Source organism: Balaenoptera borealis (assembly GCF_965194805.1).
Source record: "Balaenoptera borealis genome assembly, chromosome: 2".
Taxonomy (NCBI): Eukaryota; Metazoa; Chordata; class Mammalia; order Artiodactyla; family Balaenopteridae; genus Balaenoptera; species Balaenoptera borealis.
The window spans coordinates 113908355-113934939 of NC_138867.1; the positions used below are offsets into that span (position 1 = coordinate 113908355).

General features: G+C 34.5%; 1 protein-coding gene across 4 annotated transcripts in view; it reads left to right on the plus strand.

The window, feature by feature from the left end:
- Positions 1-26585, plus strand: part of SEC24A (SEC24 homolog A, COPII coat complex component) — a 104321-nt gene that overhangs the window by 64604 nt on the left and 13132 nt on the right. For 3 of the 4 annotated variants that reach the window (XM_082378904.1, XM_082378905.1, XM_082378906.1), the window contains 13 exons: positions 177-337; positions 629-801; positions 3119-3221; positions 4253-4379; positions 5927-6036; positions 8226-8338; positions 9711-9829; positions 14488-14543; positions 15636-15842; positions 16690-16810; positions 17130-17288; positions 23342-23515; positions 26402-26512. In XM_082378904.1, coding sequence (XP_082235030.1) covers positions 177-337; positions 629-801; positions 3119-3221; positions 4253-4379; positions 5927-6036; positions 8226-8338; positions 9711-9829; positions 14488-14543; positions 15636-15842; positions 16690-16810; positions 17130-17288; positions 23342-23515; positions 26402-26512 — 1734 coding nt within the window. The other variant, XM_082378907.1, reaches the window with a different exon arrangement.

Sequence of the window (26585 nt, forward strand, 5' to 3'; positions counted from 1 at the left end):
ATTGCTCTTACTTTGTTACTAGTGTTTATTTGTTTTATTTTACAAAATTGATGAATGAAAGTACTAAATTACCCAAAGGATTTTGGAGTTATAATTTCTATAATTTAATGGATCTGTGTGTTGATTTAAAGTACTCTGGAGTGTAAAATAGAACTTAAAAGTTATCTTGTTTCTAGCAACACCACAGCTTACTAATAAGAATCCTACAATGAGCCGAAGTGTTGGATATTCATATCCCTCCTTACCACCTGGTTATCAGAACACAATACCACCTAGTACAACAGGAATGCCACCCTCTTCCTTGAATTATCCAAGTGGTCCACAGGCATTTACTCAGGTATACTTTTTGTTTTTGTGTTTTTACCTGTATTCCACTTCAGTTTAAACTGTATTCACATGGAAAAATTTTAGGAAGGTATAATGAACATTTTTAACCAGTTAGAATGGTAATGAATATTTCATAAGGCCTTTGTCCTCTTATATATCTCCAGAACCAAAAAATTGACCAGGAAATCTAGATTACAGTGTTGTTATTTAGAGAGAAATTAAGTAACCAAGTCCTTATACTCTTCTCTTTTCAACTGAAGACATTATAAAGGCTACTTACTTTGAAATTATGTATCTTTAGACTCCCTTAGGTACTAATCATTTACCTGCAAGCATGAGTGGATTAAGTCTACATCCAGAGGGGCTAAGGGTTATCAATCTACTTCAAGAAAGAAACATGCTTCCATTGACACCTTTGCAGCCTCCCGTTCCAAATTTGCATGAAGATATCCAGAAACTCAACTGTAACCCAGAGTAAGGCTTCAAACAGCGCTTCTTATTAAATATGACATTTTACTTGTTCTAAAATTCTTCCAGATTTTTTTTGAGCTTTATGTGTTACGAACAAGCTATACAAATGTATTAATTTATGAAAGTAGTTCTGCATGCAGAAAACAGCACTTTGTTAGTTGCTTACTTGATATTTGAAATGTTCTAAGTCAAGAAATAGAGTTGTAACCCCTGATCTGATAGCTACTCTTATCAGCTCTAATGGGACTATGATATTCATTATCATTATGGTGATTACATTATATTTTCAAAGTCCAAAGGACAGAGACTTGATTCTATATAATCCTTTATTTGCTCTCATTTTAAATTGTTTTTCATAACCAACATAATTATAATACTCTTTTCTCTCTTAAAATTGATTGTGAGTTTAAGTGTATATGAAGACTTTCTGATAAATTGAATTTTGTTATTTTTATTTTTTATTTATTTTAAAAATTTATTATTTATTTGGCTGCATTGGGTCTTAGTTGCAGCATGTGGGATCTTTGTTGTGGCATGTGGGATCTTCCGTTGCGGCGTGTGGGCTCTTCTCTAGTTGTTGTGCACAGGCTCCAGAGCGTGTGGGCTCAGTAGTTGCAGCACTCGGGCTCCAGAGTGCGTGGTCTCTCTGGTTATGGTGTGTGGGCTCCAGAGCGCATGGGCTTAGTTGCCCTGCAGCATGTGGGATCTTAGTTGCCCAACCAGGGATCGAACCATCGTCCCCTGCATTGGAAGGCGGATTCTTAACCACTGGACCACCAGGGAAGTCCCTAAATTTTTTTTAAAAAATTAATTAATTAATTAATTTTTATTTTTGGCTGCGTTGGATCTTCGTTGCTGCACGTGGGCTTTCTCTAGTTGTGGTGAGCGGGGGCTACTCTTTGTTGTGGTGTACGGGCTTCTCACTGCAGTGGCTTCTCTTGTTGCAGAGCACAGGCTCTAGGTGCACGGGCTTCAGTAGTTGTGGCACACGGGCTCAGTAGTTGTGGCACGGGGGCTCAGTAGTTGTGGCTCGCGGCTCTAGAGCGCAGGCTCAGTAGTTGTAGCACAGGGGCTTAGTTGCTCCGCGGCATGTGGGATCTTCCCAGACCAGGGCTCGAACCCATGTCCCCTGCATTGGCAGGCGGATTCTTTTTTTTTTTTTTTTTTTAAATTAATAGACTTTTACTTTTTTTTTTAAAAAAAGTATTTATTTATTTATTTATGGCTGTGTTGGGTCTTCGTTTCTGTGCGAGGGCTTTCTCTAGTTGCGGCAAGCGGGGGCCACTCTTCATCGCGGTGCGCGGGCCTCTCACTATCGTGGCCTCTCTTGTTGCGGAGCACAGGCTCCAGACGCGCAGGCTCAGTAATTGTGGCTCACGGGCCTAGTTGCTCTGCGGCACGTGGGATCTTCCCAGACCAGGGCTCGAACCCGTGTCCCCTGCATTGGCAGGCAGACTCTCAACCACTGCACCACCAGGGAAGCCCCAGGCGGATTCTTAACCACTGTGCCACCAGGGAAACCCAATTTTGTTATTTTTAAATAGTCTTTTTAAAACCTTCAGCAAAACTGAGCTTTTCAGTAATACACTTAACTTTTTTTTTTTTAAGATTTATTATTTATTTATTTAATTTATTTTTGGCTGCATCGGGTCTTAGTTGCAGTACTCAGAATCTTCCTTGAGGCATGCAGGATCCTTCATTTCAGTGCGTGGGCTCTTCCTTGTGGTGCACGGGCTTCTCTAGTTGTGGCGAGTGGGTTTTCTCTTCTCTAGTGGCACGCAGGCTCCAGGGTGCATGGGCTCTGTAGTTGTGGCACGCAGGCTCTAGTTGAGGCGTGCGTGAGCTCAGTCGTTGTGGCACGCAGGCTTAGTTGCCCTGAGGCGTGTTGGATCTTAGTTCCCTGACCAGGGATTGAACCCATGTCCCCTGCATTGTAAGGCAGATTCTTTACCACTGGACCACCAGAGAAGTCCCAGTAATACACTTAACTTTGCATATGCAAATTTGGGTCATCACCTTGAAATTCCAGTGCAATCTAGATTTATATAAAGAAAAATAAGTTCTTTGATAGTCTAGACTGTCTTTGCACAAGCTGAGAAGAAAATATATTTTAGTTATATAAAATGGGATTATAACCGTCTTCCCTTTCTTTCTGAATAGGATTTAAATATTTAACAAGGATAAAATTTGTGAGGGCCTATTGAAATAACTTCATTTGTAATCTGATCCAGTGTTAAAATGTGTACCTTTTAATAAGTTTTTATTTTTGTCCAAAAATAGTCATGGTAACAACTGACACATGATTTTTACGTTGATATAGGTTATTTCGATGCACACTGACTAGCATTCCTCAGACTCAGGCCTTACTGAATAAAGCCAAACTTCCTTTGGGACTGCTGCTTCATCCTTTTAAAGACCTAGTGGTATGTTTTACTAGCGAAAGTAAATGTCTTGTGGAAAATTATCTTGGTGGTAAGGAATTTTTTATAATAGTGCAAGAATTTGTTTGAGCTATCTTTAGGAATTTGACCATTGGCCGATTATTTGTATTTCAACCAAAAATATTATTATCAAACACTTTCACAAAGAGATAAAATGAACATATTGTTGAAAAATTCAGGAGGTACTGAATAGAATAGAGGTACTGAAGAAAATAAATAAATGAACCATACTATTTTAACAAGTTGTAAATTGTTTACCCATTAAAATACTTTACCCATTCTCCCAGTTCTTCCATTCTTGGAGTAAATTCTGTTGCTTTAAGAAGCTGTTTCCAAAAAGAAGAAGAAAAGAAAATACGCCCTTCTACTTTTGTCCTAAGGCTCTGGGACCTTGACATGTGACCACATATGGTTTGAGAGAATCAGTCCATAAGTGAAGTGACTTTCCCATAACAGACCTCCTTTTGGTAATAGGATTGTATTGCCTTTACTGATTTTTGACTTTAACTTTAAATCTTTTAAAATGTAGGATAAACTTTAAATAGGAGCATAATTGCAAAGTCCAATAAAATATTTAAATATAATTTAACCATACCTTACTTTGTGACAATTCTTTTATGAGAACTTAGTAGCCTGTTAATATAACATGAAGAAACTTCCTAATGATTTAATTAGTCATTTTTTTAGAATATTGATCCTTCCTTCACCATTCAGCTCACAGATACGTTGTAAATTTACTATGTTGGTTTTGCAATGTAAACTTTTAATGAGAAAATAAATACTTTTTAAAAGGCAAAATTTAATGAGAATGGTCCTGGGGAAAATCACTAGGGTTTAAAAACCAATACATTTCATTACATAATTTTTTGTTTGGCAGCTTGGACACATTTTTTTACCTTAGTTTTTTCTCTAAAATTACAATATCCCAACAATTACTTGGAAGGTATGGATTAATTGCTTGACCTTTAGACATGATCATCATTGCCTTTAATAAATTAGTCCTTTTTTTTCAGCAATTGCCTGTGGTTACCTCTAGTACAATTGTGAGATGCCGTTCATGCAGGACATACATCAACCCTTTTGTCAGCTTTCTTGATCAAAGGAGATGGAAATGTAACTTATGTTACCGAGTCAATGATGGTATGTTTTTTTTTTTTAACATTTAAACATTTCTACATGCGTTGTAGGGAAGTCAGATAACACAAATGTGAAGTTAAAAAACAAAACAAAACCTGGTCTTATTTACCCGTAATCCTTTCACTCAGATATAACTTCTTTTAACTTTTTTCTAGGCATTTATACTTATATATAAATAATTATATACTTCTTAAGCAAAAAATGTGATAATACTACTTTGATACCACTTTTTTACATTTATTCTATTGGGTATATAATAAATGGCATATTTCATGGTATTATTTAAGCCTGTAATTTAAGAAATATTTTTATTTAGAAATTGTCCCATGCCTTTTCTCTAGGGTGAAAGAAAATAAGTCCGCAGAGTAGCTGCCATTAGCTTCATTCACTGCTGTATGAAGGGAGGTGGGCAGTGCTAGAAGGTTAGTTGAATGTAGTTTTTTTAGTAACTGATGAGGAGGAGATCTTCTTCAGTAACTGTTTCACAATTTATATTTGAGGAATATCATCTAACCAACAACATTCTATTAGGATTAGAGAAGAAAAAAAGGGCATGCCGTTACCCACATTGAAAATTTGGTCTCTGTTTAGAAGGAAATTTCATTAAGCATTGGGAAATAGAGGAACTTGAGAGATTTTTTAAAACCATTTTTATTGTTTGTGTTTTTAGAGTAGAAGAAGTGAGGGTAGAAAAAGAGCATTCTTTTTACTCTGTAATGCAGAAAATATATGTATTTATAGTGTTTAGTACACCTTTAAAATCTTATGTATATATGCTTCAATATATGAAATTAAATTATAATAAGGATTGAAGTCACTTTTGTGTGCAGCCCAGACCATTTCATGAACTATGGCTTACCCTTTAGCATATATAGGAATTTTAATTTTTAAACAGTTACTGGGAAGACAGATGCAATGATAATTAACACATTATTGATGGGGGGATTTTTGCAGAAACTAACGCCTGTGGCCATAATATGTCTCTGGTCAAAAATGTGTTAATTTAGAAAATACTCTTTGAGCACTAGTGTTTTATAGGCAGTAGGCAACCGATATTCCATAGAGGTCTTATAACTATTGAAACTCACCATACCCTTAGGCTTTAACCTTTGAAGTATTTTACCGTAGCTTTCTAGGGGCAACCAGAGTCTGTACATTTCATATGTCAAATGTTATTATCCATGTACCACTGTGAAATTTAAGACAAAGTTTAGTCTTGCATTTAAGAAAATAATTGGCATTTAATGAATTTTTATTATCCTTTCAAACTACTTTAGGAAAGCAGCTTTCCAAGAATTAAGAGAAAAAAGGGTATTAGAAGATAGGGAAAGAAAAATCATAGTGCTTGTGGTTGTAAAAGCAAAACATGCTTAGTGCCATTCAGTGTGGAGGGGAATTGAATGGGACTCAAAAACAAAGTGTATTTAGCCCTTAATATTTAGTCTATATTGAATTATTTATAAATTCCTAAATTAAGAAAACAGCCAAATACAAGCTATATTAAACTTAATCCTTTCAGTTTTAACATTATATATTGTTAACTCACATAGTTCCTGAAGAATTCATGTACAACCCTTTGACCAGAGTCTATGGAGAACCTCACAGAAGACCTGAAGTTCAAAATGCTACTATTGAGTTTATGGCTCCTTCAGAATACATGGTAAACTTTCATTTTTTATGTAGCACAAATATTTCATTATACCTGGTTTTAAATAAAATATAAAGTCCTTTAACCAAAATTTTATATTTTTAATTTATAAAAGTTATCCTTGTTCATTATAAAAGTAGTTAATTTGTATATAAGGGTAAGTTTGAAAAGTAAAAGTGTATGTAAAGTTCCACTTACGTTTCTTGGGCATCCATCCAGAAACTTGCAATATAATATTGGGATCATACTTACTTTTAGGTCACTTCCAGTTTTTTTCTGTTACAAATAATGATGTGATGCACATCCTCTTTGCAACTACTTTTATACACTTGTGTGAATATCTGAGGTCTTGCATTTGAAAAGATAATAATTATGCCTAATGTTTAACTAGCACTATGCATTTTATAAAGCACATATATTTTTGATCATCACAAATAACTCTTAATTAAGCTGTTAATCCTGTTTTACGGATGTGAAACAAATTTAGTTAGGTGACTTTCCAGATCTTCTTTAGCAGGTGCTAGAGGTCTCATAAAAATTTAGGACTTTTGACTTGATTTCTCTTTCCCCATGCAATAATTGCCTCTAAGGAAAGGGAATATGTAGATAAGATTTAATACCAACTTTTAATATTTTATTTTAGTATATTTTTGTGGGATAGTCTCTATCTGGTCAATTGGGGACATTTTAGTATAGATATTACAAAGATTCAGTCTCTTTTCATCACATAGAAATTTCAGTGTAGAAAACATTTTTGTGACACTTAAATGGCTGGTGATCGCTTTCTGTAGTGTAGCTGTCCCTCTGTTGAATTAAAACCAAAAAATCAGAAGCATTTGTTCTTTTGAATTGGCCTTCCTGGGTTTCTTTAACTCCCAGGTTTTGTAAAAATGGCTTCCTTTAAATTTGGAAATTTGCCTATAGCAAGAGGTTTTCTTCCTTCCTGACTTACCTCTTGGGCAACAGGTTCTATGGATTTTGCAAGTGATATGTACAAAAAAATATAAAAGTTAGTATACTACACATGGAGTTCTGATTGTGGTTATTTGGTGCTTTTTATTTTATTATTATTTTTATTGGAAACAAAATACTTTTTATTTTGAGATAATTTTAGATTTATAGAAGGGTTTCAAAAATAGCACAAAAAGTTCACCCAGCTACCCCTAATGTAAACATTTTACGTAGCTCTAGGACAATCATCAAGCTTAAATTAACACTAGCACAACACTATGAATGAAACTACGGACTTTACTTGGATTTCACTAGTTTTTCCGCTTAACGTCCTTTCCCTGTCCCAAGATTCAATCCACGTTGCATTTAGTTTCTGTTCCTTTAGCCTCCTCCCATCTGTGGCAGTTCCTTAGCTTTTCCTTGTCTTTCATGACCTTGAGCTTTTTTTTTTTAATTAATTTTTATTGGAATATAGTTGTTTTACAATGTTGTGTTAGTTTCTGCTGTACAGCAAAGTGAATCAGTTATACGTATACGTATATCCCCTCTTTTTTAGATTTCCTTCCCATTTAGGTCACCACAGATCACTGAGTAGGGTTCCCTGTGCTAAACAGCAGGTGCTCATTAGTTATCTATTTTATGCCCAGTAGTGTATATATGTCAATCCCAATCTCCCAATTCGTACCTGCCTCCCCACCCCCCCCGGCTTTTTATTGAATTGAAAACAAATCTTTGAACTTGGAAGTTTAAAATATACTTGTACATTTTTCTGGAACTTGGCTGAAATGTGTTGGTTAAATAACCAGCTCAGGCTAACTTGATTTGTCATTTTCAGAGCTGTACATTTCCCTAAATTGTGAAATATAATGTACATATGGAAAAGCCTATGAAACATAAATATATAGGTTACCAAATAATCATAGCACCACTGTTGCACCACACAGATCAAGAAATTGAACATTGCCGATACTCATAAATGCCTTTCTGATCACATTTCTTCCTCTTCCTGTCCTAGAAAAGATACTCTTCTGACCTATGATAATCATATCCTCATTGTCCTTTTTCTAAGTATGCATCTGAAAAAAACTTCTTTCTATATTATTTTCTTAATGTATTATTACTTATTGTGGTCTCCACTTAATCTGTAAATAATGCTTATTTTATTGTTTTGCTATATATAGACACGACAAATGGTAAGTTTAAATTTAATTCTGTTAATTGTATTTAATGAGATCCTTTTTCTCCTTCAGTTACGACCACCTCAACCTCCAGTGTACCTTTTTGTATTTGATGTGTCTCACAATGCAGTTGAAACTGGATACTTGAATTCAGTTTGCCAGAGTTTGTTAGACAATCTGGATTTGTAAGTATCTTAATTCAGGTTAAATTATAAACTAACGGTGTTTGTAAAGTGAATAAGTAGTTTCAAACTATATTTTAAAAGTTATGTAATTATGTTCTAAAAGTCCACTTAAATCAGTACATAACTTTAGGCCTCACTTTCTCTGAGAAACATTAATTTATTTTAACTTTTTATTATGGAAAAATCTCAAATATGTAGTAAATAGAAAGAATGTAATGAAGTTCCAGGTACCCAGCCTTCAACTTCAATATTTTTAGCATTCAGCTGTTCTTGCCTCATCTAACCCTTCCCTTCCCCCTTTTTTCCCTAGAGTATTTTAATACAAATCTCAGTCAGTATATCATTTACCTAGAAATACTTGGAATTATTTTTAACCCTAACTAAAATATGAGAATCACATCAAACAAAATTAGCAATAATTCCATAATGTGATATAATACCCAGTTCAATTTTTGTTCCTGGTTGTCTCCAGAATGTCTTTTTACTGTGGGTTTGTTGAAATAAGAATCTAAACAGTATCTACACATTGCATTTGCTGGTCATATCTCTTAAGCCTCTTAAAATAACTGTACTTTAAGTGGTTCTTAGATACTTAGTGTAACACGTAAAAGCCAGTGTGACCTTTCAGTGTAATGAAATACTATTGTGCTCTTGTGTGTAAGGAAGAATGTGTAGGACCAAATCTCATCAGAAGTGGACTAACTCCCTCACCTTGGCGAAAGGCATTCTTGTTCTTATCAGCATTTGTATTTTTAATGTTGTAGGTTATGTATGGGGATTGTCTGTTGATGAGAGAGTTCACTGACTCACCCAAACATGAACAACAAAAATGAAAACTAGTTTGTCTTTCCCCTTATGAAACTATGGTCTACATATTTAAGTTCTTCAAAAACAGATCTTTTTGTTGATCTTCTTAAATGAATGCATTAAACAATAATTGAAAAGAGGTTTGGGCAATTTTTGTTTTAAAGATATGCAGTTCATAAATTTATATTACATTTTAGAGTTGGTGTATGGTAATTTTTTTGAAGTATTTTTTATAAATTAAAATCATCCTCAAACTTTTGTATATACTTTCCAGTATTTTTTATATATCATTTCCTAAGTGATTGATATAACTTTATATAGGTGTAATGAGTTTTGGATTGCTGTATTATTGCTGGGTTTTGTTGATTATTTGACTTATATATAGTGTTTTCTTTTGAGTAGTGTATGTTTTCATGGTGATTAAACATTGCACGGGTTAAAAACATTTATGTTGGGGCAGTTTTCATAACACAGAAGTAGATATTTGTATTTAACTCTTTGCAGATATTTTAGGTATATATGTATATGGGAAAACTATAAAATACTCTTCTGAATTTGTTTTTAGGCTTCCTGGCAACACTAGGACAAAAATTGGCTTCATAACATTTGATAGTACAATCCACTTCTACAGCCTTCAAGAAGGTCTATCTCAACCTCAGATGCTAATAGTTTCAGATATTGAAGGTATATATTATATACTTAAAATTATTGAACTGCCTGAGGAGTTTTTAGTTTTAGAAATATTTCATGACTGTTCAACAAACTAGCAGCATATGGTATGATTCTACTATACTGAGGAAAACCTTGAGTATAAAATCATAAGATTTTTGGAATTGTAAGAGTCCCTCAGTCAAATCTCTCATTTTATAGAAGAGGAAACAGAATTATGGAGGTAAAGTGAGTTCTGAACAAGTCAACAAAAAACAAGTTAACGTTAAAGCTCATTCAAGAAGTGTTTGAGGATAGACCTAGATTAATTGAACAGAATAGAGAGCCCAGAAATAAGCCCTCACATATATGTTCAGTTGATTTTTGATAAGGACGCCAAGACCATTCAATGGGGAAAAGACAGTCTTTTCAACAAATGGTTCTGGGAAAACCAAACATGCAAAAGAATGAAGTTAGACCCTTACCATAAACCATATAAAAAAAAATTAACTCAGTGGATCAAAGACCTAAACTTAAGAACTAAAACTGTAAAACTCTTAGAAGGAAACATAGGGGAAAATCTTAATGACATTGGGTTTGGCAGTGATTTCTTGGATATGACACTAAAAGCAGAAGCAACAAAAGAAAAAATAAATAAATTGGATGTTATCACTGTTAAAATACTTTTGTACATGAAAGAAAACTGTCAAGAGAGTAAAAAGAAGTCACAGAATGGGAGAAGATATATGCATATGCAAATCACACATATGATGAAGGATTAATATAAAGAGCTTCTCAACTCAGCAGCAACAACAAAAAAACACAATTCAAAAATGGACGAAGGACTTGAATAGACAATTCTCCAAAGATGTACAAATGGTCAGTAAACACATGAAAAAATGCTCAACATCATTAGTCACTAGAGAAATGCAAATCAAAATCACGAGATACCACTTCACATCCATTAGAATGGTTATTATTTTTTTTTAAATGGAAAATAACAAGGGCTGGCAAGGATGTGGAAACATTGGAACTGTCGTATATTGCTGGTGGGAATGTAGAATGGTGCAGTATTATGGAAAACAATTTGGCAGTTCCTCAAAAAGTTAGACATAGAATTACCATTATGAGCTACCAATTCTGCTTCCCAGTATATACCTAAAAGAGTTGAAAGCAAAAACTCAAACAAATACTCATACACCAATGTTCATAGCAACATTATTCACAATAGCCAAAAGTTGGAAACAACTTAAGTATCCATCAAGAGATGATTGGTTAAATAATGTGGTATATACATATAATGGAATATTATTCATCCCTAAGAATGAAATTCTGATGCATGCTACAACATGAATGAACCTTGAAAACATTATATCAATACTAAGTGAAATAAACCAGACGCAAAAGGACAAAGATTATATGATTCCGCTTATATGAGGTACCGGGAATGGGTGAATTCATAGAGATATAGGTTAGAAAGTAGATTATAGATTACCAGGAGCTTGGGGGAAGGGAGAAATTATTTAATGGGTACTATTTAGGATGATGAAAAGGTTCTGAAAATACATAATGATGATGGTTGCACAACATTGTGAATGTACTTAATAGTACTGAATTGTACACTTAAAAATGATTAAGGTGGAGCTTCCCTGGTGGCGCAGTGGTTGAGAATCTGCCTGCCAATGCAGGGGAAACGGGTTCGAGCCCTGGTCTGGGAAGATCCCACATGCCGCAGAGCAAGTAGGCCCGTGAGCCACAATTACTGAGCCTGCGCGTCTGGAGTCTGCTCCGCAACAAGAGAGGCCGCGATAATGAGAGGCCCGTGCACCATGATGAAGAGTGGCCCCCACTTGCCGCAACCGGAGAAAGCCCTCGCACAGAAACGAAGACCCAACACAGCCATAAATAAATAAAAAATAAAAAAATAAAAAAAAATTTAAAAGTATCTTCTAAAAAAAAAAAGATTAAGTATATTTTGTATATTTTGTATATTTTACCACAGTTTAAAAAATTAACTCCAAATGGATCATAGATCTGAGTATGAGACTAAAACTATAAAACTGTTAAAACACAAAAGTCTTCGTGACCTTGAATTAGGCAGTGATTTCTTAGATACAACACCAAAAGCACAAACACCAAAAGAAAAAACAGATAAGTTGGGCTTCCTAACAATTAAAAACTTTTGGATAAACAGCAAGGTCCTGCAGTATAGCACAGGGAACTATATTCAATATCCTGTGATAAACCATAACGGAAAAGAATATGGAAAAGAATATGTATATGTATAACTGAATCACTTTGCTGTACAGCAGAAATTAGCACAACATTGTAAATCAACTATACTTCAATAAACTAAAAAAAATTAAAATTTTTAAAAATTAAAAAAGATTAAAACCTTTTGTGTTTCAAAGGATGCCATCATGAAAGTGAAGAATGAGAGAGTGAGAGAAAATATTTGCAAGTTACGTATCTGATCAAAATATATATCTAGATTATGTAAAAAACTTCTACAACTTATTAAAAAGACAACCTAATTAAAAAGTGGGCAAAGGATTTGAATAGACATGTCTCTATTCAATACACCATACTCAATATTCTGTATATGCAGTTGGCTTACAATCCCTTGAAAAGATGCTCCATATCATGAGTTATCAGGGAAATGCAGATGAAAAACCACAGTGAAATGACACATCACACCAGTTAAAAAAAATTCTCAAAACCAAAATTTTTTGCTGCTCTGAGCATATCTGAATAGCTGGGAAGGTTCCATGAGTATTGGTTTTGGGGTTACAAATAAATTTTAATAAGTAGGCAAGTTTGCAACTATAAAATCTATGAATTAGGGGGATTGACTGTACAACTTTAAAATGAAATAGTTGAATAGAGCCCCCTTCTGTCTTGGTTGTTCCAGGTCTCACAACAGAGCAGCCAAGTCAGTCATTCATTTCCCTTATCTATTTACCCAGGTACTTATTTGGCATAAAATAAAATCACTGAACAGGTGATTCTGATGATGGGCCAAGTTGTGAATTTAATGATATGGTCCAGCCTCTCAATTTTATACATGAGCTGATAAATGGAATATCCCTTGCTGGATGTCACATAGCAAAACTTTTTTTAAAGGACAGTGACAAGTATTTGCAAGGATGTGGAGAAATCGGAACCCTCATTAACTAGTAGTAGGAATGGAAAATGGTGCCGCCATTAGGGAAATCATTTTGTCAGTTCCTCTGGAAGTTAAACATAGAGTTACCATATAACCAGCAATTTTACTTAATAGGTATATGCTCAAGAAAATTAAAAACATGTCTATACTGTAAAAGCAACTACACTTCAATTTTTAAAAACTGCTAAATATGAATTATTAAAAATAAAACAATACAGAACATGTCCACACAAAAATGTGTACATGAATGTTGGTAGCAACTCAGCCAAGAAGTGGAAACAACCCAACATAAACAAAATGTAGAATATCCATACAATGAAATGTTTTGTTACTCAGCAATAAAAAAGAATAAAGTACTGATAAATGCTACAACATGGATGAACCTTGAACACATGAAGCTAAGTGTAAGAAGCCAGTCACAAAGGACCTCATAGTGTGACTCCATTAATATGAAATGTCGAGAATAGGCCAATCCAGAGACAGAAAGTGGCTGCCTAGAGCTGTGGGAGTTGACAGGGAATTGAGGAATGACTTAATTGGTGTGGGGTTCCCTTTTGGGATGATGAAAAGGATCTAGAATTAGATAGTGGTGGTAGCTGTACAACTCTGTGCATATATTAAAAAATCACTGAATTGTATCTTCTGCAAGGGTAAATTTTATGGTATGTGAATTATATCGTAAAACTTTTATTAAAATCTGTTTAATTTTAAAGAAAAAGGAAGAAATCTAAAGAATAGTACATTTTTTATATGATAGTTAAAGTAAATATTTAATGTTTCAAATTATTTGTTGGTGTTATTTTTCATGAACATTATGATGAGCCTTATTTTTGTAATTTTTTAATAAAAAATAAACAGTACAAAAATGTAGAAAGTGAGACCCCTCATAATCCTGCATCACCACCCACATTTCCTTCACAGTTTGCTTCCTTCTAAGAAAGGATATTTAATTCCTAAGAAAGAACAAATTTGAATCCTGAGAAGCTCTTCTGATGTGGCCATTTAGCATACCTCCTGATTCACTTGACTTTGTAGTCCCATAAGTAGAATGGGGGCCTTCTTTATGAGAAAGTATGTGCTTTATGAATGACAGAGCTGTTGGTGGGCTGTATTACTTCCATGTCAAGACGCAGAATTCTTGTGTGTCATCTTAGTCAACTTTTTTTTTTAATGCCAAGAGTGTTTCTTTGGCTGGCTTCTGGGGCTAAGCAAGAATTCTAAAGCAGGATTCTAAATTGTCTTTAACCTAAGAAGCAGAGTACTTGTACAAACCCTTACTGAGTGCTTGTGGGTCAGTATTTTCTATTTGGGAGGCTATTTACCTTTTACATGGTAATAGATAAGCTGCAGTAAAAGCCTAAATCAGTGCTCTTTTGGTGACCCTGAACATACGTAGACATTGCTGTACAAATGGAGGAGGTGGCTCTTCTCTAAGTATGGGGGTGGTTAATTATATCACTGTTAATGTATTTGGAACATTTTTAACAATTAAGTTTTGTTTAAGAGAAATATTTATTTGTTCTTTCAGATGTTTTTATACCTATGCCAGAGAACTTATTAGTAAATTTAAATGAAAGTAAAGAGGTAAGGGACACTTTCCTGTCTGACATGTTTAATTGAAATGTTGAAGGAATATATTTTTAAAATGAACTTTAAGTAGAATTTTGCTTCTCTCTGTGACATTTGTAAGATGTGTAGCATTTTATATTTGCAGTTAGTTAAAATTCATCAGATGAACAGCTTTTGATTTTGCCCTTGAACTGATTGCTTTTAAGTTTAATGTATCCATTTGTAGTAGGGTAGAAGATAAGCCTATTCCATAAATGAGAGAAACCTGAAGGAAACCTGCCTTGCCAGCCATTTGGGAAATTGGGAGGGTTGCTGAGATAAGCTTCTGGTCACTACATAGAAGCACTTTAGGCTGCTTTCAGTGCCCTTTGCTTTTCTGATTCACAGAGTGTCATTGGGGTCAGTTCAGAAGAAACTCTTATTACCTGCCTGGAAATTGCCATGACATAATACAGTGAGAGGTGAAAAGAATGTGTCTGAAGGGGGGATGTTGTCTACCCTGTACATGCATATATGCCGTAGGGGTAACATTTTAACTAGCAAGTCTATGGTCTCAGCTGTTGGCAACGGTGACTTCGCCATAGTGTGAAGTATTTTTTTTCCCATTAACTCTCTTTATTTGTACAACCTAACCTGAATAGGTAGTTGTTTTTTGTTTTGTTTTTCTTTTGTAGTAATATTACTAGTTGGCAAATTTACTGGCTATCTTAGATTTTGCAATAGGGAAGAGTTAAACGCACTTTGGAACTGAAAAGAATAAAGTGTATAGAGGTGATTGAGAAGGCCATATTTCATGGCATTTAAATATGTAAAATCTCTAAACTGATGGTTCTTTTGGATACATTTGGACTTATAGTCTTGCTGGACTACTGCATGTGCAAGAACTGTAAGGCCCCAATTTTGATTTGTCTTGCTTGCCAATTTATAATGTTGACTTAAAATGGCTTTCTTGTCATTTGACCAACTTCATTGTTTACTGTACTGTCTGTAGATTCTCTGACCATCATCATGACTCAATGTCTTGTCTATTGTATGAGTCAGTGACTTAATGTGAAAAAAATTTTTTTTATTGTAACACTCTTGAGTTTTCTTGCTTTATTTCACAAGCTCGTCCAAGATTTACTGAAAACTTTGCCGCAAATGTTCACCAAGACCCTGGAGACCCAGAGTGCCTTGGGTCCAGCCCTTCAGGCTGCCTTTAAGCTGATGTCCCCAACTGGTGGTCGAATGTCTGTTTTTCAAACACAACTCCCAACCCTTGGAGTGGGAGCTCTGAAACCACGAGAGGAACCCAACCAAAGGTCGTCTGCTAAGGTTAGAAAGTCATCAAGTGCATGATAAGATTTATGCTGGTGCTTTGTCCCTTTGAGTACAGAGCTTATTTCAAATTTATTTTTCAGTTGTGAAAAGGAGGGAATATAAGGAAATGGATAAAGCGTTTCTCCTCTTTTATGTAGACATTTCTATTTTATTACATTATTTTCTATCTGATTCACCCATACCTTATGTATAGATCTTTAGCAGGCCATAGCAATGCCACCTGCCTTTGATGAGAAAGTCAGGCAGACTAAGAGAATGCTTGCCAGGGACAAAGTAGAACCTGGATGATGAATAAAAAGTAGTCATGGTTTGGTATATTGACTGCCATGGATTGCTTTTGAGCACCTTGTGTGTGTAAACTTAGTTTGAGATGTGTGTTTCTCAAAAGATTATGATAGTGTGGCCATATACTGTAATGATTAGGGTGTCAGTCTTGGAATAAGTCTGCCTAAGTCTCACTGCTTTTTAGATGTGTGAGCTTGAATAGTTACATAATTTCTTTGCCCCTCTTTTTCCTTATATTTATAAAATGAAAATATCGATAGTACCCATCTCTTATGATAGATGAAAAGTATTACATATGAATTTAGAAGCTTCCAGAATAATAATCATTTAATAGATTATCAGAATTAGTATAATAGATGTATTTCTTTTTAAAAGTAAAACAAAATAGTAAATTCTTAAGCAGGACATGTTTCATACTGAAAAAAGAGGAAATAACACAAAAGTATTTTGTAGAATGCCCAAGGATAATTGTTAACCCTTGGTATATATGGATAGGTGTATAAATTTTATGACAATTTAATGATTTAAAATTTTTTCTCTTCGTAATTATGAATAGGAAATTCACTTGACACCATCAACTGACTTCTATAAGAAATTAGCCTTGGACTGTTCTGGTCAGCAGGTAGCTGTTGACTTATTCCTTCTCAGTGGACAGTATTCTGATTTGGCTTCTCTGGGTAAGTTCTTCCTAGTGATTATTTTTCTCATGTGAATGTCAAAATGGTATTTTTATGATGATATGTTAAAGAGAGGACAGAGTGAAAGAATTCTTATTCCCTTGGGAAGTTAGTTTAGTTTATAATAAACTTTATAGTCTTCTACTCTGAATATTTATAATAGAGAAATTTCTATATTACTATTTAAAGGGATGAAATAATTCTTTTTTGCCAATATCTTAGGAGGCTAAGGAAAGATTGATTCAAATGCTTGTAGTTACTCTGGTGTAGTAATAGTAGTTAATAGCAGAATTTAAAAGGAGTATGTGTTCTCTTCCAGGTTGTATTTCTCGGTATTCAGCAGGTAGTGTCTATTATTATCCCTCTTACCACCATCAGCACAACCCAGTGCAAGTGCAGAAATTACAGAAGGAACTACAGAGATACCTCACTCGGAAGATTGGCTTTGAGGCAGTCATGAGGATTCGGTGTACCAAAGGTGGGGGCACTTTTTTTTTTTTTACACTTACAAAGGCGTAAATGTTGCTTTTGATATGAATAAATATACACATATTTTTACCTAGTCTTTTCTCATAAGATTTGTTCTTCTAAGGTATTGTACTTACTTTGATGGACTATACAATTAAGAATAGAGAAAATACATATTGAAAAACTAAGCACTATTTTTTTTATAGGAATTACTATTTTTAAAAATTTATTATTTTATTTATTTATTAATTTATTTATTTTGGCTGCGTTGGGTCTTCGTTGCTGCAAGCGGGCTTTCTCTAGTTGCAGCGAGCGGACTTCTCATTGCGGTGGCTTCTCTTGTTGCGGAGCGCAGGCTCTAGGTGTGCGGGCTTCAGTAGTTGGTGGCTTACAGGCTCTAGAGCACAGGCTCAGTAGCTGTGGCACATGGGCTTAGTTGCTCCGCGGCATGTGGGATCTTCCCAGACCAGGGCTCGAATCCGCGTCCCCTGCGTTGGCTGTCGGATTCTTAACCACTGCGCCACCTGGGAAGCCCTAGGGACTATTTTGAATATACTAAAAACCACTGAATTGTACACTTGAAAAGTGTGGGGGTTTTTGTATGTGAATTGTATCTCAGTGAAAAAATATCTCATCCCCAAACAAAATAAAACATATTACTGAGGGATTTTTATTCCACTTATTGAACAGTAGTAGTGGAAGATCTTTTTTTTTTAACAACTGTTTTTTAAAATTGTGGTAAAACAGACATAACATAAAATTTACCATTTTACAGGACTTCCCTGGTGGTCCAGTGGTTAAGACTCCATGCTTCCGATGCAGGGGGCGCAGGTTAAATCCCTGGTCGGGGAACTAAGATCCCACATGCTGCACAGTGCAGCCAAAAAATTAAAAATTAAAAAAAATTTTTACCGTTTTACCATTTTTAAGTATACATTTGAGTGGCATTAAGTACATTCTCATTGTTGTGCAGCCATCACCACCATCCATCACCAGAAGTAGGGTATCTTTTAGTTTGTGTTCTTCTCATTCTGCACCTGCTACTAATACCTTGCCACACTGTTGCTTTGGAAATAGTCTCACAGTTTCAGAATGCGTATGTTCAATGTGTTTTTCAGGATAAATGTTTTGTGGTTGCTAAATGTGACAACTATTTTCTTATGAAAGTGGGAAATTATAATTCTTGATATTTCATTTCTTCGCATTATCAACCTGTTTCTACTCTTTTATTCAGATTTTAAAATATTACTGCTCTGTAAAAGGGTGTGAAGCAATAATTTTTTACAGTGGAAAGATTATGTGAAATATGTAGCAAAAAATAGGTATCAAAAGATAAGGATCCACAAACCTGTCCACTGGATAGATGTTAAAATCTGTTGATCAAATGACGTGTCAAATGAAGTATCAGATAAACACTTAAGAGGTTGCCACGTCTCCAAACAGCGCACAGATATTGGTGTCACCCATAACCGATCAGTTTCCACAATAGCATTCTGTTTCCTTTTTTTTAATAGAAGCTTTATTGAGATAAAATTTACATATCATACAATTTCCCCATTTGAAATGTACAATTCAGTGGTTTTAAATATATTCACCACGATATTACCACGATCAATTTTAGAACACTTTCATCATTCCCAAAAGCTACCCTGTACTGATTAGGAGTCACTTTTCATTCCCCCACCTAGGCGACTGCCAGTCTGCTTTCTGTCTCTGGACTCGCCTGTTCTGGGTATTTCATATTAATGGAGTCATACAATATGAGGTCCTCTGTAACTGGCTTCTTACACTTTAATGTTTTCAAGGTTCATCCATGTTGTAGCATATATCAGTATTTCATTACCCCCCCCTTAAAAAAATATTTCGTTTGTTTTTATTTCTCATAGTATTCCATTGTATAGATACCTCATTTTGTTTATCCTTTTATCAGCTGATGAATATTTGGGTTGTTTCCACTTTTTGGATATTATGAATAGTATTGCTATGAACTTTTTTTTTTTTTTTTTTTTTAATTTTGGCCACGCTGTGTAGCATGTGGGATCTTAGTTCCCCAAGCAGGGGTCGAACCCACGCCCCCTGCAGTGGAAGCGCAGAGCCCTAACCACTGGACCGCCAGGGATGTCCCTTGCTATGAACATTTGTGTAGAGGGTTTTGGACCTGTTTTCATTTCTCTCAGGTCTATACCTAAGGTATATACTTGAGTCATATGGTAACTATGTTTAGCTTTTTGAGGAACAGCCAGACTGTCTTCTAGAAGTTGCACCATTTTACATTCCCACTAACAGTGAAAGTACTGATTTCTTCACATCCTTTTCAATACTTGTTATTGTCCTGTTTTTTTTTTTTTTTTTTAGCCATCTTAGTGGGTGTGATGTGGTATCTTGTTGAGGTTTTGATTTGTATTTCCCTATTCATGAATGAGGTTGAACATCTTTTCTTGTGCTTATTGGTTTTATTTATCTTCTTTGGAGAAATGTCTGTTCAGATCCTTTTTCCATTTAAAAACTTGATTTGTTTGTCTTTTTATTATTGAGGTTTTTTTTTAAAAATAAATTTATTTATTTATTTATTTATTAAACTAATTAATTTTTGTCTGTGTTGGGTCTTCATTTCTGTGCGAGGGCTTTCTCTAGCCGTGGCGAGCGGGGGCCACTCTTCATCGTGGTGCGCAGGCCTCTCACTGTCGTGGCCTCTCTTGTTGCGGAGCACAGGCTCCAGACGCGCAGGCTCAGTAGTTGTGGGCCCAGTTGCTCTGCGGCATGTGGAATCTTCCCAGACCAGGGCTCGAACCCGTTTCCCCTGCATTGACAGGCAGATTCTCAACCACTGCGCCACCAGGGAAGCCCTATTATTGAGTTTTAAGTGTTCCTTATATATTTTTAGATACAAGGCCTCTATCAAATATATGATTTGCAAAATTCTTTCTCCATTTTGTGGGTTGCCTTTTTCACTTTCTTAATGGTACCCTTTAAGGCACAATTGTTTTTAATTTTGGTGATGTCCCATTTATCAACTTCTTCTGTTTGTGTTTTTGGTATCTTATTGTAGCATTAAACCACTGCTTAATCCAAGGTCATGAACATTTATACATATGTTGTCTTCTAAGACTTTTATAGTTACAATTCTTATATTTAAGTCTTTGATTTATTTTTAGTTAATTTTTGTATTTGATGAGGAAGGTGTTTGACTTCATTCTTTTGCATCTGGATATGCATTTGTCCCAGCACCTTTTGTTAAAAAGACTATTCTCTCCCTGTTGAATTGTCTTGGTGTCCATGGCCCCTTGTTGAAAATTAGTTGATCATAAATGTGAGGGTTTGCTTCTGGATTCTGAATTTTATTCTTTTAATCTGTCTATCTCATGCCAGTACCAAACTTTCTTGACTGTTGTGACTTTGTAATAAGTTTGAAATTAGGAAGTATGAGTCCTCCCAACTTTTCTCTTCCTTACCAAGATTGTTACGATATTCTGGGTCCCTTGCATTTCTGTATGAATTTTAATTTCATCTTGTCAATTTCTGCAAAGAAGCCAGCTGGTATTGGATAGGAATTGTATTTAATAGGTAAATTTGGGGAATATTGGCATCTTAACAATAATAAGTCTTCCCATCCAAAAACATGGTATGTCTCTTCTTTAATTTTTTCAACAATATTTTGCAGTTTTCAGAATGTAAGTTTTGCATTTCTTTTGTTAAATTTATTCCTAAATATTTTTTTCCATTATATTGTAAATAGAATTATTTTTAAAATTTCTTTCTCCTATAAATATAATTCTTTGTATACTGATCTTGTATCCAGCAACCTTGTTGAACTTGCTTGTTAATTCTAATAGTTTTTTAGTATTTATGTTTTAAAGGGCCCATTTGTTGTATCCCATTCATTCAAGATTGATGGACCTCAGAAATGATTATTTCTGCAGATATTGGCTCTAAATTAAGGGGAATGTACATCCTAAAAGTGCTTTTAAGACTTTTTCTATTTAGCAGGACAGAAGCTATTTTATATGTACCTAACTTTGCATAAAGAGCTTGGACATAGAAACCAACCTATGCCCTCTTTCTAGAGTGCTTAATTTACTAAATCTTTGTGGTTAATTTGCTTAGGTTTCTCTCTCTTTTAATGATAAATTACATTAAATTCATATTACATGAAATAATATGCTCTTGGTAAAGCTACAAAAAAAAAAGGTACAGTACAAAAAGATATAAAATGAGAAATTAAACTTAAGCCAGTATAGTCTACCTCAGAGTTTCTCATATGCCCTTGAAAAAGTTTTCCCATGCATATATAAGCATGGGAATATATTTTTGCCTTCAAATAAAAGCAGCGAGGATCACATCTGGCTTCTTTTTCTGTACATACTTTGTTTTCGTATGTACAGAACTACATCCTCCTTTTTTTCCTGATTACTGTTGTAAAGTTGGTTTTTATTTCACAAGCAAAATATATACCTGTTATTGTAAAAAATGAAAACATTATTGATAAAGCTAAAGTCCTCTTGCATAAGCTTGTGTGTGTTATTTCACTTTCACTCCGTCCTTATGTAGTCACTATAACCACATTGCGGTAATGCTAAGTTTTTCTATACATTTACATACATATGTACCTCTCCATGGAAAATATATAGTACAGTGTAGTAGCATAAATAACATTGTACATGTTTTCAGCAAGTCTTGAAGATCTAATAATATTAGTTTATGTAGATCTGTCTCATGCTTTTTAACTTCTACCCAGTATTCAGTAGAATGTAAACATCACAATTTAGTTATTTTCCTACTGGTTGTCATTGAAGATATTTCTGATTTTTTTTGTTACGCTTAATTTTTTTTGCACATATAAATTTGGCACTTAATTGTATCTATAGAATAAATTTTTTTTTTTTGAGTTGTCAGTGTGAGCAAATACCAGTTGTGAGATTTGTTAGTAGAAACACTGTTATGAGGATATTTTACAAGGATATTCTAGGATAAATTCTTAGTTATGGAATGACTGGAGTCGAAATAAGTACCCATTTAGAATTTTGGTAGATATTGCCAAATTATTATCGAAAAAAGTTTTTTGAAAATTTGAATTCATTTAAGAAGATATCTTTTATTCCTTCCCCACTCTCACTAACTACTTATATGATTCTGCTTCCAGTTACAATGTGTGGGTTGTTTTTCTCCACACTACCAAGCAGTTAACTCAGTTCTGACATCGTCTATGTAGAGCTAGCATCAGATCTCACAGGTTATGGGTTCAGTCTCACAAGATCGTCTCCCATCCTTCCCCCCACACCACCCCATTTCAGAAGCCAGTTGCAAGTCCAGTTTGTTAACCTGTGCTTCTGACCAACTGGCTATAGATTGGATGTTCCAACGAATCCCTCCTTTGGTTGAAATTATTGGCTAGAGTGGCTTATAGAACTCAGAGAAACATTTTAATTACTAGATTACTGGTTTATTTTAAAAGGATATAACTCAAGAACAGCAAAATAGAAAAGATGCATAGAGCAAGATATAGGGAAAGGGAAAGGGAAAGGGCATGGAGCTTCTGGAGATTCCTTGCTCTCTTTGAGAGCTTCACTCTCCCCAAATCTCCATGTATTCACAATCCCAGAGCTCTCTAAAGGACCCCATCCTTTTGGGTTTTTATGGAGGCTTTATTACATAGTCATGACTGATAAATCACTGACATTTGGTGATTGATTCAACCTCTAGCGTCTCTCCCTCCCTGGAGGTAGTGGTGGGGGGGTTGAACTGGAAGATCTAACCCTCTTATCATATGGTTGGATCCTCTGACAACCAGCCCCCATCCTTAGGTTACCTAAGTGCTTTCCAAAAGCCACTTTGTTAACATAGCAAAAGATACCTTTATGACTCTCAGCACTTAGGGAATTCTAAGGGTTTTAGGAGCTCTGTGCCAGAAACTGGTGAAGACCAAGTATATATTTCTTATAAACCACAGTATCACATCTAAACTTTTTAATTTACTCTGTGCTATTCTGATAAGTGACAAGGATAAAATGTAAATATCTATATGTAGGTATATATAAATCATTTTGATATATTTTTCTTTTCTAGGTCTTTCCATTCATACTTTCCATGGGAACTTCTTTGTTCGGTCCACAGACTTACTGTCTTTACCCAATGTAAACCCAGATGCTGGGTATGCAGTACAGATGTCGGTGGAAGGGAGTCTTACTGACACTCAGTTGGTTTCCTTTCAGTCAGCACTCTTGTATACATCCAGCAAAGGTAAGTTTTTTTGTTTGTTTTACTGTGGCAAAAACACATAACATGAGATCTATCCTCTTAACAAAATTTAAGTCTAAAATACCGTATTGTTAACTATAAGCACAATGATATAGCAAAGGTAAGATTTTTGATTTGGCCATGTAGTCTATGGCTTGTGATAAACTCCTTGAGAGTCTAGTTAGTGTCTGAAATATGTTCTGGTAATAACAACAGTCAATAAAACTGAATTAAAAACCTTTTTCTCATAGTGCTTATTCTAGTAGGGGAGACAAACAATAAAGAGGATACATAAGTAAAATAGTAGTATGTTACATAGTAATATCAGTTAAGGAGAAACAGAAAGCAGGTGAAGGGTTTAAGAAGTGCTGAGGGGATGGTTTTTAAAGATAGGGTTGCCAGGAAAGGTCTCACAGAGGGTGACGTTTGAGTTAAGTTTTGAAGGAGCTCAAATGGAAGATAAACACTTTTTAAGGGTATAATTTGTTTAGTACTAATTAACTTATAATGTGTTTTGTCCTAAAGATGATGTGAAGGCTGGTTAAATTTATTTTTATTATTTTAAAGATTCACAGCTCTCACCCTATTCTGTTTTGTCTCCTTAAAAAAGGTTTTGGAAGTGTTTCTGTGCTATGTCTACTGACCTTCACAGCCCCACCAAAATCTATAAAAAGTGTATAATACAGATATTTTAATGAAAACCTTTAGTATGAGAGAAGTCCAGTTTTTGTACTATGATTGTAATACTGCATACCATAAATGTAAAAGTAAGATGGATTTCTGTCTCTAGGTATCATTTTTTATTTGACAGAAGAACATCCCAATCCTTTTTCTGCTCATTGATTTTTCTTAACATTTTTTAAAAAAACTAATATATAATTGACCTATGGTAAAAATCTACCATTTTAATATATAGTTCCACAAGTTTTGACAAATGTGTGTGTGACCACCACCACAATTTAGGTATCACAATCTGTTCTATTACCCCTCAAATCTCCTCGTGTTTTTGTAGTCATTCCTCTCCCATCCCCAGCCCCTAGCAACCATTGATCTGTTTTCTGACCCTGTAGTTTTGCCTTTGTAAGACTGTCTTGTGAATAGAATCATACAGTAGGTAGCCTTTTGTATCTGGCTCTTTCACTTAGCATAGTGCATTTGAGATTCATCCATATTGTTTCATCCAGCAGTAGTTGTTATTTTTTATTCCTAAGTAGTATTCCATTGTACCCAGTTTGTTTATTCACTTTCCAGTTGAGGTACATTTGGGTTGTTTCCAGTTTTTGGCAGTTTCAAATATAGCCCCTATAAACATTTGCATGTGGATTTTTGTGTGAGCATAAATTGTGATTTCACTTCGGTTAATACTTTTTTAGTGTTTTCGACGGATGGCTAGGTTGTATGGTGAGCTTATGTTTAACTTTTTAGGAAGTTGCCAAACTGTTTCCTAAGTGACTGTACCATTTTGCATTCTCACCAGCAGTGTATGAGAGTTCCAGCTGCTCTGCATCCTCACCAGCATTTGCTGTTATCAGTGTTGAGTTTTTGTTTGTTGTGTTTAGTTTGAGGTTTTCTGTTTGTTTTGTTTGTCTGTTTTGCCATTTTACTAAAGTATAATGATATCACTTTTATTTCATGTTTCCCAAATAACTAACATTGGATATCTTTTTATATATTTACTATTTGAAATTTAGTTTATTTCTAATGTTTTGTTTTTATGGAAAATGTGATTATAATATCTATCCATGTCCACAAATCTTTGTCATTTCTGAAAATTTCCCTAAGATGGATTTCTAGGATTGGAAATAAAAAGTATAGAGATCAACTGTTTAGAAAAATCTTGGTATTGCCAGATTGCTTTTCAGAAATATTTTACCAATTTGTAGTCCCATCCAGTGCCCTTTTCATTTCAGCCTCTGATTTTGTGTGCGTGTATCTGTGTGTGTCTGTATCTATGTGTGTAATAGTTGTTGTTGCCAATATGATAGGCTAAATATTGTATCTTATTTCTTTTAGTTATGAATGTTTTTATCTAGACTAGAAGCACTAAACAATGTTACCCTTTTTTGTAGATATCACTTCTTCTCTTTAAAAATAATTTGTATGAGCTCCTCCTAGATACAATTTCGTTAGTCTTCATGTGTCCCTGCAGGTTGTAGTGTGGATATCCTCTCTAGTTTTTTTACTTGTTCTTTTTCTTTGTTGTTCAAGGTCTTGCTCATTAGAAATTTTTTAAAGATTGACATGATATTTGATATTTTATGGCTCTCAAAAGATTTTCATTTTTGTTTCTTGTATTTATAGATTTTTATTGTTGTGGGTAATTACCAAAGAGGAAGTATTGTGACTTTTAGTTGATTTCTTTCTCTCTTTTTTTTTTTTAATGAAAGCTTTATTTGTTTGTCTGTTTGTTTATAATTTGGCTGTGCTGAGCGGCTTTAGTCTATTTCTTTTAAATTTTTTTCCTGTGATTAAAAAGAAACATAAAATTTCTCTGGACTTAAAATATCAAAACAAACTCTAGAACACATCTTGGAGTAGTGTTGTTTTACAGTATGTATATTTTCCCAAAATTGTTTTTGCGAAAAAGGATAAAGTAACCAAAAAATTCAGAAAAGAAATTTTTAAGAAGCTAGCATGTTACCATCATTTGGATATGATCCCTGTGGTCTTTTCAGTAATACCTTGAAGAAAAATAATTTTGTAGTAAAAAAAAATAAAAGAAATAATGCTTTAGAGTTTTCACGAATTAAAGTTTTGATACTGTCTCTGCTTACTATATATAACCCTGTTTGGTTCCAAATTCAAAAGAACTGATTTTTCCGAGTAACTTTAATACAAACTTTTTTTATAGTGCTGTCCCTCACTATCATTTGTGTGTTTTGTCCAAAGGTGAAAGAAGAATTCGTGTTCATACTTTGTGTTTGCCGGTAGTTTCAACTCTAAATGAAGTCTTTCTTGGAGCTGATGTTCAAGCAATTTCAGGGTTATTGGCCAATATGGGTAAGAATTGTTATCATCTATTGCAAATATATTGCAAGTAGTAACATTTGAAATATCCACATAGTTTTGTTTT